At 36.5% G+C, this 15,867-nt stretch overlaps 1 protein-coding gene across 7 annotated transcripts in view; it reads right to left on the minus strand.

Annotated features, from left to right (window-relative positions):
• The window catches only part of IntS11 (integrator complex subunit 11), a 191,858-nt gene that overhangs the window by 80,582 nt on the left and 95,409 nt on the right, over positions 1-15,867 (minus strand). For 4 of the 7 annotated variants that reach the window (XM_089086818.1, XM_089086824.1, XM_089086820.1 and 1 more), the window contains one exon: positions 6,035-6,177. The exons of 2 other annotated variants lie outside the window; for them this stretch is intronic. In XM_089086818.1, coding sequence (XP_088942944.1) covers positions 6,035-6,177 — 143 coding nt within the window. Of the gene's footprint in view, positions 1-6,030; positions 6,178-15,867 lie in introns of those variants that run through there. One more of the 7 variants, XM_089086821.1, reaches the window with a different exon arrangement.

The raw sequence follows: 15,867 nt of genomic DNA on the forward strand, positions 1-15,867 counted from the left end.
CTAAAAGAATCTAAAAACCTGATTTTATTCCAGCACGTATGCCCATTATCCACTGCCTGGCATTTCAGTTCGAGAAGCAATAACTTCTCGGCCGATTTGGGAATGATGTTATAAGTAAATGAACTATTTACCCAATGACTGTCTACTCCCTCTCCCTTCTTATGCATACGTGCCCGTGCCGGTAAAATAAATTTTAAATCATAATTTGAGTTGTGAATAAAAAGAGGGATAAAAAACTGTTGGCTAACATTTAAGTTACACGATTGATGCACTACCCCCCTAAAATTACTACCCCCAGATGATATTTCCTGCCACAAGGGATCATGGTCTCTGACTTTCCCCTCCCCCTCTTTTCCCTTTAGTCCCCTTATCCCCCTCTACAAACTCCCCCTTACAAACCCAGCATATTTTTGATTTTTAATCTCGAGACGACTCTCTGCAGACAACATCATTCGATAATGGGAATTTCTCAAAAGAGAAATAGCCCCATTAACTGTGCACATTACTTTAGTCAATGCCTTAACCATGCACTCGTGCCCCTCATCCAATGTTTCTACTATTTCTAACAACCACATGGTGTTAGAACTATCTCTTTGTGCGTGTGCATAGGACACTGCAATAGCCTGATGTTCTTTGACTCGGTTTGGAAATCGAGGATCGTTCACCTCCACCAGCTTAGCTTCACAGTCTAAAGATATTTTGTTGCATTGGAGGAGGGTATTCTGGAAATTTTTAAAGCGTAAAATGGCCCTATCCCCTGAAACCGTTTCCACTGTCTGGTAGCCATGCCGGCTACAATGCCTCATGTGAATTTGCAGCTTTATTTCTGTCCAAAATCGTGCGAGACATATCGGACACTAGAGAAGTACTCACCTAGGCTTAACCCCGCCTAGAACTCTACTGATGTTTGTAATCGGACTAAAATTTCCAATTGCATTCGGTTTACTTAGTGGTGTATACAACAACCAGACCGAGTGTTTGACCAAATCAATTGACGGGCCCCTTACAGGGAAGACCACCCCCTTCTTTTTTAAATGAATCCCATCTTCAAATTCAGTTTCATACTGAACCACAGTAACGCCGATATTTAAATGGGTATTAGCCCTTTCAAAAATATCAATGGATCTTACTGCTACTGGGTATTTTCATTCTAAGAACGAAAAATCTACATTTGGGAAATCGGACCCGTCCTTCCCATGTACAGCCCAGTGATCTAAATTTGTCTTGGTATCGTCATCTTCTAGAGGCTGAAATGCTGATATGAGGAAAGCATACCTGAAACATTTTTGACCTGTTTCAAAACAGATAATCTGGACACAACGACAACCTTCTAGATCTGGATTATATTTTAAAACTGTACCCTTATCCCTATGCCCCCCTCTTAAAATAAATTCTTTCTTAAATTTACAAATATTTACACTTAAATTTTCAATAAAAAGAACTAGAGACCCACTACCGTTTTCGTTATAGTTCTCAAGATGCGTTATAATTTGACCTACCCAATCCATGAAAGCACCCTCAAAATTTTCTAAATTCGAATAAACCAAACGCATCTCGGAATGTATATAATGATAATAAACTTCACTTTTCCCCTCATTTAAATAGAATACCTTTAAAACAATAGAAACCTTAATTGAATCCCTCCCCCACAATTGAATTTGGTTCTCCAGTAGTGCACGAATTTTATCTACATAGGCATGCACAATTTCTACAGGATCAAAAACAAATTTCCCCCCCATTAGAGAATTAAAAGGATCCCAAAACGTCGCAGTGTAAACAACTATTGCATTTAAAATTGTGTTAGACAATTAAAAGTCTGGAAAAGTTGTACCCCCCTACCCCTCTTGTATAGTATCCTCACCCTCAAGTTTTTCAACACTATCTGGGGTATGCTCCACGTCAGTTGTTTTAGGCGGACTCGTTAGGGTATCGGAGGCTGGAAAAGGAGAAGGGTTTCCCGTTAATTCGTTTGTAAAATCCTCCAAAATTTGTAGTGTATTTTGGCTCAAGTCCCCCTGCCCAACTGCGCTATAATTTACATTTAGAAAATCACCTATAAACTAATCTAAATTATACGGAATATTGTTTATGATACCGTCCCATGTTGAATTGTTGTTGGAGAGCTCCTCTCCTCCAACTGATGACGATGGCGATAATGAATAAGGGACCAATGAACCAATCTATAAATGAAAAAAATAGCTTATTTTCAAAGTGTTCAAATCATCCCTACTGTTTATAAAATTTGGATTATTATTTAAAGTCATCGCTTAGTAGTAGGGCTGTAGCAGTATGCACATAGTAGCATTTGGTTAATTCAACTGAAAGTTCCAAAATATCAAACTTAATATAAGATAATTACAATCTAAAACATCGCTTTAAATAGAAGGCGGCAATTTGATTCTATTAAAAAAATAGCTTATTTTCAAAGTGTTCAAATCAGCCCTACTTTTTTTGCAGCGCTTTTTGGGCCCGCAGCGCTCCCCGCGGCGCTTCTCTGACCCGCGGCACATCCCGCAGCGCATCCCGCAGCGCATCCCGCGGCGCTTCTCTGGCCCGCAGCGCTTCCCACAGCGCTTCCCGACCGGCTCCCATAAAAACTTTACATAATGCCCTAAAAACCGTATTGTTAGACAGCATAAGTCGCTATTTCTCTCTAATTCCCTACTGGTTCGGTGAACTCATGAGTTTAATTATTGTAACCCGTCGCGTGAGTGTTCCGATTTCCAAGACTGAACTTCAACAGGTAAGAAAATGCAACAATTAAATGCCGGGAACTGCTAGCTTGGTTTCCCCTCGCTGAAATCTTGGCACGATAGAAAGCTATTTTAAAGCATTCAGTGCAAATTAGAACGCCAATATGTGCAATAGATAAAAGGAATAATCTCTCTCTTAAAACTATGTGAAGAAGAGCATTCACAGAGTTGCAAAGGTACCTAAAAATATTCGCTTATGAGATAGCGGCGAAGAGATAGAGGGAATGCATAGAAAATAGTAAAGATTAGAAAAAAGAGCGGTTTCTTTGCAAAAAATTACATTATAGTTAGATATCTCCGTGGGAGGGGGGAGCAGAGAAATTTAAAACAATGGTTGGGGGTGAGGGGTTAATATCCCATAGATACACTTTTACACAGTGTTGAAAAATAGTGGAAAGAAAAAAACATTGGAAGAAATAGATATATATTTATATAAGATATTTTGAGGAAAAAATGCTCACATTTGCAAATCCTGGCTGCACTTGGGTGCCGGATGGTCCAGGTAATGTGTGTTCGATGTCGGACGGGGTGACGTTAGTTTCTTGTGCAGCTGAGCCAGCAATGTCATATGGCTGTGCAGCCGGGACAGCTCCTGATACCCTTGAAAAAGCATGATGAGAGACAACCTCACAATCTTGCGTAGGTGGGGCTTCGACATTGTAGCTATCCGCCCACACTCTTTTTAACTTTCTGACAGGCTGCATTGGGGCTGCCTCACCCTCTCTTTACAGCTGGAGGGGCCGAAATACATTCTTCATAATTTGCCTTAAAGAAGAGAAAAAAGTTAGTATGATAAATAATTTCTCCCCTTTTTTACAGAAGAAGAAAGTATCCACACTAACCAGAATTTTGTCTACCCCCCCCTAAATTTAGGAAAATTAACCCGCCCTAGGTCTACCCTCTCATTAAGTTAATCTTGTGATTTATTCAAGCAAAAGGTATATCAATAAATAATATACCTTACTGCCTTTTTATTCAAATGTTATAGCTAAAATCACTAAAATTCCGAGGAGAAATGGTTAGACACTAAAGTCGAAAACAATTATCTTTTCATTTCTATTTTGTCACTAATTAAAGTGCTAACCCCCTCCCCAACAAAAATCCTGGATTCACACCGCCCGCCCATAAATTTAGGAAAATTAACCCACCCGAGGTCTACCCTCTCATTGAGTTAATCTTGCGATTTATTCAAGCGAAAGGCATATCAATAAAGAATATATCTTACTGCCTTTTATTCAAACGTTATAGCTAAAATAACTAAATGTCGAAGAGAAATGGTTAAACACTGAAGTAAGAAACAATTATCTTTTCATTTCTATTTTGTCAATATTAAAAGTGCTAACCCACTCCCCCAACAAAAATCCTGGAGTCACGCTCCCATCCTTGGAATATAAGGGAAACTTTATCGAAAGAAAGCATGAATTAATCCCGTTTCACTCTTACATAGAATTCCAATGCCCTAAATATCTATCGCTATTTTCAGACAAAATTAGCTGTCCGATATTTTCAGACAAACACAGAATTATGTAAAAGCACTGAAAACCTAGTTTGCCTAAAACCAGCTAATGTATACAAACAGGAAAAGGATGACAGCTAATTATAGGCCTCGCATAGAGCCTTGTGTCAAAACCAGAGCGGGTTAATAACAACAGTGACGGAAGTCAGTGGTCGCTTTTAGCCAGGATATAGAACACTTAAAATTGCAAAAATTTAAAGAAATGAAAATTATTTCTATTTGCGAGAATTTGATTGTAAAAACAATGAGAGAGGGGTTAGGTTTAGGTAATAAAAAGAACACCTTATATGTTTTCTAGCGAGTATAAAGATTGCATAGTGATGTTTGTACTAGAGTGGGAGGGGGGAGGGAGGGGATTTACCTGAATATACTGGAGGGTGACCACGGAAAATAATTTTATTTTGAAAATAAAAAATTAAAACGGAACTTACACGGTAAATTGAGGTTGCCAAGGCTTCAAGTTCATCAATTATGTCAGTTGTTATATTCATTGTGTCACAATAGTTTCAGATAATTTAATCACAATGCATGCCCGTTATATACGAAATCTCAAGGGCGAATTGTTATGTAAGCAAGCCCTCTGATTGGCTGAGAAGGAAACACGTGATCTAACTGTTTCCTATTTCTGGAAACTCTTAACATTCGCCTCGAGCGTGCCCAAAACAACAACAACAACAAATAGTGTTTCCTATTTCTGGACACCTTGACATTCACGATCGATTACACAATCAAGTTCTCGGAAATTCACTTCCCCCTCGTGTCCTAGATCAATAACATTGTTCCAATTAGAATTCAATGCGCATGTGCAACCTTTGCCCCGGAGTTATTACACCTAGACGAACAACAAACAAATCGACCTTGAAAAAAGAGGTCATTGACACACTTTGATTACGCAATCAATTTCTCAGAAATCCATCTCCCCTAGGGACTCTATGCCCATATTTGGTGTTAAAAAAAGTTGTAGGTGGCAGCAGTAAGGCCCCGTGGGGCTATAAGATAGCCTTCTACTTCCATTTAATAAAAGATTCCAAGAAAGGGGGGAGCCCGGCCAGAGAGAGAGATGGCCAAAATAGATCAAAGCCTTACAAACTAATCTAGGTTTTGCTCATTTGAGTAAGGGAAAACAACCCCTTCTGCTATAGCAGAGCTACCAAAAAAACAGCTAACTAAGGATGGGTTCTATGCCTGAAAACGGAGCTTTAAAAATACTTTGCATTTGAACATCATTAGTTATCTTTGCTCGATAAGTTGTATATTTCAGAGTGCATTATCCCTGAGCGTAGTAACAAAGAGCTAATGAAGTACCGTACCAAGAATTGCCTTCAAAAACTGACTTACGTTATACATTAAAACAGATGGGCAGGGCTGTGTCCAGGATTTTTGTTCTGGGGAGTGGGGGGGGGGGTAGCAAAATAATTGAATTTTTGGCTATAGGCCTACAAAATTCGATTAATTAATCACATTAAAAATTGGTTTTATATAAAAATATTACCCGAAAACCCAAAAAGAAGAAAATAAAATTTCAATTCGTGGCTATGGAATATCAACGTTTCAGTGGGAGGATTAAAAACTGCTTCTCCTAAAAAAGTATACGGCAATTGTTACAATTCGATATTTGGCTCATATCAGCGGAAGAGGCTTCGTGGTTTCAGAACCACCATCTTCCATTGATTTGTCTACAGAAAATTTATTTGATGCTAGATTGCACGGTTGCAAGTTCTAAAATGAAAAATTAGAATAAAACTTTCGCTAAAAATTAACTTACTTTTGGACCTTATCACTTATCTTCCCTAAAGTAGTTGCAGGCTGAGAGTCATCAGGAAGGGGAACTGGGCAGGAAAGGATAAGCTCTTGTTTCGGCAAACCTAGTTCATCGGCGGCCTTCTGAGAATTCATGAGTGTTAACACCTTCAAGAAAGATTAAAAAATTCCGGTTCTTTTTCATGTATGGGTTTATAGGAAGAGACTTTTGCATAATCCTATCATCTGAACCGAATTCCAAGCCCAGCAGTGTGTTGCTGCAGCTAAGTTCAAACTCAGGATGAGTTTAGCGTAAATTTTAATTTTTACATGTTTTACGAAAATATGTTTTGCCCGTCACCTTCCAAAAAATCAAAGATAAAATTTTCAAGAGGTCCCAACTCGATGACCCCCCATGAGACATTACGAAGCTGAGATGAGTCCTGCTGCATTACGACAAGACATTCAAGATTCTGTATTGATTACAATATTCTCATACTCTTTCATGGTAAAATAATTGCTTCTGGAGGAACGCCCATTTTTAGCCCTAAATGGGGTTCCAAAAGGTTAAACAGTCCATATAAGCAAAAATTTTACATGTTTCAAACAAAAACTCTATTGAGAAAAAATTGCAATTTGTAGCAGATTCAGGAATGGTCATTTTTATTTTCCTTGGTCATAACAGTAGAATGTTATTTTGAAAATAAATTTCTAGGAATTTTTAAAAAGAGCCTGAAACTCCTTGAAAATGACATCACAGCAAAACCGACACAATGACATTGAAAGTGCAAAATTTAAAATAACATCACCGCAACACTTTCAAAAAAGGTTCCTATTCTAATTCAACTGCCCTTGTGTTTAAACAGCCGCTCGTGAAATACTGGGACAAACAATTCAATTCAATTCAAACTTTTTATTTCCTCCGAATACGAAGAGTAAAAAAAAAAAAAAAAAAAATAAAAATAACCGCTAAACAACAGGCCATAAAATTTTTTTAAAGTATATAACAACAAATACACAAAGGCCTTTAATCAAAATTACCACACAAATTAACACTTCATTCAATAGATAATTAATTAACACTTCACAAATTAACACTTCATTCAAAAATTAAATCAAATAAAATAAATTAAGCTTCGTGCGCAGCTCTATATAAATTATGAGAAAAAACATTTTATTTTGATAAAAATTTCTTTTGGTTTTTCTCCAAAACATCAACAGGGTTTTTTATTTTATATGCATTCATTAAAAAAGTATTTGATTCAGATTTAGAAAAGCGGCAAAGGAACTTAGCAAAATTAAAAAATGTGGTTTTTACATGCGCAATATTATTAATTCTAAAAAACGGGAGAAGCGATGAAAAAACTAAAATTTGAGGCAAAGCGACTATATTATATACCTGAGCCAGGGATTTCCGAGAAAGAAGATCGCGAAGACAAATTACTGCCCCGAAACTAGACGCTATTCTACTTTTAACTGCTTTAGAAATAGAAGCACGGCATAGAGCTAAAGTTGGTCCATAAGGTACACCAAGATATAAAAAAGATTCCAAAGGTTTTAAAATACTATCATAAATACGGACAGAAATTTCTGAATTAACGAGATCATTAGCCTTAGGACCAGGAATTAAAAACTGACACTTTTCAGGGCGAAAACGAAGTCCATGCTCACTAAAAACCTTTGCTAAAAAATCTACATTTTGTTGAAGTGACTGAAGCGATCGACTCAAAAGGAGTAAATCATCTGCGTAAGCAATCCACGACAGAACATAACCTTTACCATAAATAAAAGTCAACTGAATTTGATCAAATAGCCCCGAAACAGTAATATTGAAAATCAAAGGAGAAATAATGCTTCCTTGTCTCAGCCCCCTACATAACTTAACATTATAATCACTAAACTGATCATTCCACTTAATACGAATACGAGAGAAGCCATACCACTTTTTTAAAACCAAAACTACTGGTAGTGGGACATTATTCTTCAGAAGCGCAGTCATAGCCCAAGAATGGATAATTGAATCATACGCCGCCGCAAAATCTAACGCAAGTGTGTAAACTCTATCCCATTGCTTACAAAAGGCTATTATTCTTGAAAGGAGGGTATGAGCAACATCCATGCTTAGACCCTTGCGGAACCCAATTTGATTCAGGCCTTGGTTACAAGACTCCAAATACTTTAATAGAACTAACTCAAAAACTTTGCTAATCTGGCACGAAACAGTAATCGGCCTGTAATCAGAAAATCGATTCATATTCCCTCCTTTTTTTGAAAGGGGTGAATTGGTAGCACAATAAAAGCTAGTTGGAAGAACTCCAGAAGAAACAATATTAGTAAAAAGAGTAGCAAGGAGAAGGATTGCTTTGGGGGATGCCCATTTTATATGGTTTGAATGTATACCATCATGATAAAAAGAATGCTTACTTTTTAGAGCTTTAATTGCTACAGTTACATCATCAACAGAAACAGATATTTTACTATTTGGGCGGGGCTTTGAAATTTCTTCCGATAATAAAGAGTCAAGCCGTGATTCAACTGCCGCATCACCGGATGAAAAAACTTGATCATAATAAGTTATCCAATCATCTAGTTTCAGAGAACTATTAGAATCTGGTGAACAATTATTATTACGACGTCTAGAATTAACCAAACTCCAAAGCGCATTCCTATCACTAGTAATCCTTGAACCAATTTCATCTTTTATAAATTCATTATGCAAACGCAACTCAGCCGAAAAACGCGTTTAGTTAATTTCATACCATCATAAAATGGTCCAGATCGCGGTTTTCCTGCGCAATTCCAAAGGTAACAAGCTTGAGATGCATTCTTTTGGCTTTGCTTTAAAATCGGGTTAAGGTTCCAACCTAAAACACGAGATCCACGACGGAAAGAATCAGTCCGAAATTTTTTATTAGCCCCGACTTTTAAACTATGAACAATTTCAAGGTAAAATAGATCAGTATCAATTTGATCAACATCCTTAGAATAATTTACTATTATTTTGGCTAAAAGTGCATCTGATTCTTCATGATATTTGCACATTTTTTCCCGATCCCAGATCATTTTATTTACAATTTGACTAGAACGATGGATAATTTTAAAAGATGGAATTTGAATATTTAAATGAAAAGAAAGGTAAAAATGGTCAGTAATAGGCATATCCAACCCAACATCAACAGGCTGTGGTAAAAACGCTGCATTTGAAACCAGCACATGGTCTAGATAAGAGGAACAACCAGAATTATGGACATACGTAAAATTTGCATCCTTTGAAACTATAGTAAAAACCGAAAACAAAGATAAAAGAGCGGAGGAGCGGACATGAGAGATAGCAATGTTGCAGGTAAAATCCCCGCAAATAAGCCACTGGAAATCTGATGGAACTTTCGCCACAAATCGCGATAATTCTAAACATTCAAAATTGAAATCAAAATCCGAATCAATAGTATGATAATTTGTTGGTAAATAGCACGAAAAAACAATAATCCCTGGGATTCGAACAGCAACAAAATAACGATTAACGGCAAACACTGAAACTGGAATATTCTCTCGAATAAAAATGCAAACGCCTCCTGATGGGCGTCCACCTGTAGGTGTAGCTGGAGATATAAAACACTTAAACTGCTGCGACAGACTCGAAAGAAAACTAGTAGAGTGGTCCAGAAGATGATGCTCTTGCAGACACAAAATATCCAGATCGCGCAGCATAGACTGCAATACATGTTGTTTATCACCAAAACCATTCAGATTCAGAGATATAATCTTTGCACTAATCATTTTTTATTCTTTGCAACTTTTTCGGTTAACTGTTTGCAGCGAAAGCTAAATCCAGTATGCTCATGAGATCCACAATGGAAGCAACAAGGTTTATTCTGGCAAGGGTTGTTCCTAGAATGAGAGTGTCCACTACCAAGGCACTTGAGACAACGTTCCACGCTAGAGCAGCCTGACGATATATGCTCTAGCGACCCGCATTTGTAGCACATTCGCGGTTAAAACTTATAATCAGTAAGCCGGAAATGTTTGTAGCCAATGTGAATCCCATGACCCAAATAATGAGACTTGGCCGTCGCCAAACGGAAGTATTCACGATATGATTTTTAAACACCAATGCACTGTATCTCTTCGATACCTTGGTTAGAAGCACGCACACTCTCTGGATCGATCGAAAAGTCCACTCGTGATAATAAACCGACAGTTCTCGATTTGCGAACCTCAGTTTTACTGACCTTTTCATTCAAACAGGCTTTCAAGTTTTCGGCGTTTTGTCTTTTCGTATGAATGACCCATTTCTGTTGCTGGGATCCTGATTCCTTAGAAAGTGAAATCCGCAATATACCATCAGCTCCATCCAACGATTTCAGAAAAGCTTCAAACTTTAAGGGATCATCACAATCTTGTGGTGGTGAATCTACTACAAGACCCACTGTTTCTGACTCGTTATTCAGCGGAGGCCAGGATTTATCATTGAGTTTTTCTTTATTTATACAGCTAGAAACCTCGCTCTGTACTCCGTCACAACACTCTTTCACCAAAGCAGGAGTCTCTGCTACCTTACTTGTAACGTAATCAAGTTTGTCAATTATTCTAAAAAGATGCCAGTCCTAGCTTTCAATGGCACGGCTATAGTGAGCATTTTTATCCGTATCTATAGCAGGTATCGCATCACTTGCAGTCATGACGAATTTCAAGTTTGGCAAGCGAGGGGTAGTATCCTCAGAAATAAGGATGTCTAACTTTTTTTGTAAGGAACAGTCAAACTTTATCATAAAGAGCAGGGTATTGAGGAGGGGGCAACCCCTTCATATACAGAATAATTTCTGTTCGTTTCGAGTTTTAATGTTGCTCTTTACTTTCAGTTAAGAAACTTATTTTTATGAAACAGTTAAGAAACTCTCCTTAGCATACTTTCATTTGAAAAAGACTTTAATTTCTAATCTTTTTCTAGATCACTCAGGAAATCCACCCTTCCGTCAAAACTTTTCCCCAGAAATCCAAAACTCTGAAAACAGCTCCTGGATAAGGAGCTGTTTTCACGTGTAAAATTGAGTTGGCCAAGAGAAAGTAAGATAATTAAAAAGAAATTTCGTATTGGAATTCTGTCAGACCCTCCCAATGTAAAATTTCTCTTGAAAATTTCACCCCCGGAAAATTCTCCCTATGGAAATTCACACCAAGCATAAATCCCCCCCCCCCGAAAAATGTATGTATACTTTTCAATAACAAATGCTATACGTAAGCAATGGACAAATTTCATAACTTATAGGTCTCTCCCCGCGGACAGTCGGGGGGGGGGTCATTTTACGCCTAAAGACATAATTGTTGGATCTTTCAACTATGCTGAACAAAATGACTATGTCAAAATTTCTATGGCATAAGTTTGGGGAGAAAAGAGCGTGGGAGGGGGGCTAGATGTCCTCCAATCTTTTTGGTCGCTTAAAAAAGGCACTAGAACTCTAATTTTCCGTTCGTATGCACACTCTCCCACCTTCTAGAATCAGTATCTCAGTACAATCACCCCTGGAACAAAACACACACCTGATGGTGTGGTTTTCATTAAGATTCCTTGACTTGTAGGGGATGTTTCCCCCCTATTTCAAAAATCAAGCAAACTGTCTCAGGCTCGTATCTTTTGATGGGTAACACGAAACTTAACGAATATTATATATTTGGAATCAGCATATATTTGGATCTTGTATATTTGAAATAAGCTGATTCTTTTGATGTATCTATTGATATCAAAATTCCGTTTTTTTAGAGTTTTGGTAACTATTGAGTCGAGTCCCTCCTTACTTACAGTTCGCTAACAAACTGTTTGATTTATACCATCTCTTTCGTTAACCCTTTTCGGGCTTTACTTACGGGTTTAATTCATCTATAGATTTTAGTATTTTAATTGTTTTAGTCTTTTTGACATGATAATTGTGCATATACCTTTTCTGTCAACAATATTTTTTTTTGTTTTACTAGTTAGTTTTTAAGTTTGACCTTGAAGAACGAATCCGGTCTATCTGGGATAGTGATAGTATTTTTTTGGAAATAATTCTTATCTTATATCCCAAGTGCAAAAGACAAAAATAAAAAAGCGAAAAAATAAAAATAATGCAGATTTAAGGAGCAAAATGAGAAAATAGAAACTGAAAAACCAGGAAGAAATAAAAGGACTTTTATTTTTGCAAACACCAATAGGACATATTTTTCTTTTTTTCGGATTTTCATATATTTCCTTCTTGAACAAACACTTGACAGAAGCAAATCTAGACAGATAAACTAACTGCAAAATTGATTTTCAAATCTTTTTTTTTGGCTGTAACAAAGTTCTTTTTAGGCGAGAAATACCAAACCGCATAAATCAGAATTTCACTCTATTCTATTCCAGTTCAACCAAGCTTCGTCAAAGTAAAACTGTGGATTTGTATTTTAATGTATCATTTTACTCTTTGAAAGTTTTAGCCCTCCAGCATAGGAACCTATTTTACAGGCATACTGTGTAAGATCTAGTTCTTAATTCACTATATTAGTTTAATAAGAGCTTGGTAAACTGAAGGTCACTCTTACCATTTATAGATTATGTTAGTGTGAAAAATTATTATATTTTTTGCTATAATTTTTTGTTATAATACCAAACTCATCAAAAATTATCATATTTATTCTGCACAAATTACCATGTTTGTAAAAAAAAATAAGTCACTTTATCTTAACGAATTTTTCAACCCTGTAGTTAAGATGAACTTTATATCACGTAACTCGGAGCAACTGCCCTCTAAGACACATATACAGTCCTGGGCGGATTTTTTTTTTTTTTTTTATATTATTTTTTTTTTTTTTTTTTTTTTTTTTAGCAGGATCTTGAGCACGTCTTGTCTTTTTTTTCTGCTCCCTCTGTTTCTGGTTTGTTATTTTTAGATTTTTTTTTTTAATATTATTTACTGTATACCGGTTTTTCGACTTTCTGTTTGCGTGCATTGTGTGATTTAGCGTAAATTTTTACTTTTACACGCCTCACGTTTTACGAAAATATGTTTTGCCCGTCACCTTCCAAAAAATCAAAGATAAAATTTTCAAGAGATCCCGACTCGATTACGCCCCATGAGACAAAAGAAGATATATTCACTGAATAATTTGTAAAAGTCGTTAGTTTTTTATGAAGCCTATTGACTATATGCAATCTCTATAATAGACAAAAGTAATAGAAGAAAAAGCTCTAAAATCTTGTGAGCGTTATAAAACCAAAACTAGCGAACTAGGTCTATTTTTTAGAAGTTCTCAGTTCAGACACTATTACCTGTTCGGCAGTATTACGTCATAGCTTTCAGATTAGATATTGACTGATAAGTTGTGACGTACTCTTGTCGTGTATGACGAAGAAAATTGAGCTTGAAACCAAATTTGAAAAAAGAAGAAAACTAAGTTTGATTACAAAGCATAGTAAATATGGATAGATGCAAAATTATCTAGCTTAAGTTAATAATTTACATTTTAAAACATTATTCTTCATAGTTTTTGGGCGAAAAGTAAAACCTTTGAGTGCACAATATGCCTTGAAACAAAGATATTGATAAGATCTCAGCTAGCAATTACTAACAACTAACAAAGACATAGCAATGAGACAAAATAAAAATATAAAGCGAATAAGAAGAAATTCGGACGAAGAAGAATTCGTTCTTCCAGGATTTATCACTAGCGATATTTCAATGTTTATAAGCGGAAATATACTTTTTCAAGATAATGGAAATGTAATTTTAGATTCGAGTCGATATTTGAATCCATTTTATGCCTCTCATGGAAATGTAAATACAATGAAAACCGAAGTAAAAAAACTTAGAACCAATAACAGGATCGTTGACGAAGAGGTGAGAAGATTGAGTGCCGCTTTCAAGGCATTTGCAGCAGACTTGACTGATGGCATTGAAAGCAGAAAAGAAAGAGCCATTCTCTGTGCTAAAAAAATACAGGAAATTCTTGACCCCTCCATCGCTATCTTAAGAAACGAGCAAAGAGCCATAAGACGCCGCGAGAAATTTAAAAAGGCAATGGCAAAGTATATTGGATTTATAAAACTCTACACGGACGGGTCAGTTCGGGAGGATGGGACTGCAGGATGTGCCATAGCAATAGCTGAACTAGAAGAGATAAGAGTTTTCAAAATTGAACACCAGAAGAATGTCCAAGCCGAACTTGAAGGACTATTAAAAGCTGTAGAGATGGTCCTCTCCAACTTTAAATCCACAGACAAGATAGTGATTTGTACCGATTCGTTGACCGGTTTGGATTCGCTAGTAAGCACAAAGGCTCATAAGAAAGAGCCATTAGTAAGACGCCTTCAAGATACCATCATAAGAGCATCAAAGAAAGTGAAAGAATTAAAATTTATATGGGTACCAGCCCACATGGCAATATACGATAACGAACAAGCAGATTACGGAGCTGATTATGCAACAACTAACCTGACTGATAAATTTCAAACGATTAAGTATGCCAAAAAGACTAAAGAACAATTTTTCGAAGAGCTAATGGAAAAGAAGCAAAAATACGATCCAGATTTAGAAATACTTAATGACACGAAGGAAAAAGAGAAAGCCAAAGAGTCTGGAAAGAGAAAGGAAGCTCAAAAACAAAATTGGCAAATTTTATATAAAAAATTTCAGGATTTGACGACAAGTATGAAAAAATGTAAAGAAGACTTAACACAGGTTAAAACTAGGATGAAAACTGAATTAGACGTGCAATCCTTAACTGAGCTAGCGTTGTTGACATTGTCGCTTGACAATTTTGAAACTACCTTGAAAGAAATTGAATCATCAGTGGATGTTGCAACTGGTGAGAAGGTTAAAAACTCAAAGTAAAAATTATGAACATTATTTTTTTGGACGTGTTTTAACGTTTTAATAAACATTATTTTTGCGACTATTTTTTGGAGTGTCTTAAAATGTGTCTATTTCTTAGAAGTGATCTACGCATAGGGGAGGTTTTTACGCAGCTAGGAATATTAGTGAAAACACTGTGTTTAATAGAGAGGAGAAGGGACTTGTACAAAAATTATCTCCGTGATAAATCATCACTGGCATGTTAATAAACTGACAGTGAGTAGTCAATCTGGAATTGTTCCAGTTCCAGATAGGAACGGGGCCACAATTAGGGATAAGGAAAGAGTTAAAGAGAGACGGGTGGAACCTTTTGAGAATGTGTTAAACCGGGATAAATTACACACAAGCATAATTAACGTGTTATTCTTTAGTTTTAAGTCAAAGGGTGGTAAATCAGCAGTTTTAATTAAATTAAGGAATTTAACGTATATTACACACAGGTAGGACTAGTAAAGAACAAACTAACATGTCATTTTTACCCTGGGCACCGTTTAAAGTATTTTACTATAACGTCATTTATGGTTATAATCTACGATCATGACGTTATTCATCATCTTGTATCCAAAGGTGCGACTTTTGTAAAAACAAATATTTTATTTTAAACATTGTGTTTAAGTGAGCCCTTAAACAGCTCTCTATGACGTTCCAGTGCCCCACTAGCAGCGGAGGAAAAAACAGCTAACAGAGGAAATATAAAAGCTTTCCATGCAAAAAAGTGATTTTCTTTGTTGTTCAAACCAGGGAACTGTGAGTTTCATTTATAGGGTTTTCGGCCATGACAATTCTAATGGTGCACTCTTTATTTCGACCCAAATTGGTTTCAAAATGATTAATTTTGGATTAAAACTGGCTGAGGCTCGGTCCTTTACTACCGCTGCAACCCCAATAGCCACATTTAGGTTAGGGTAAAACTTGAAAAGGATCTTGTAAGTAGGTTTATAGAAGACAGGCTTATTAGAAGTCTCAGACGCGAGTCAATTCAACTCCTGTC

Source organism: Artemia sp. Qi Xiang Cuo, chromosome 3 (assembly GCF_049724085.1).
Source record: "Artemia sp. Qi Xiang Cuo chromosome 3, ASM4972408v1, whole genome shotgun sequence".
Taxonomy (NCBI): domain Eukaryota; kingdom Metazoa; phylum Arthropoda; class Branchiopoda; order Anostraca; family Artemiidae; genus Artemia; species Artemia sp. Qi Xiang Cuo.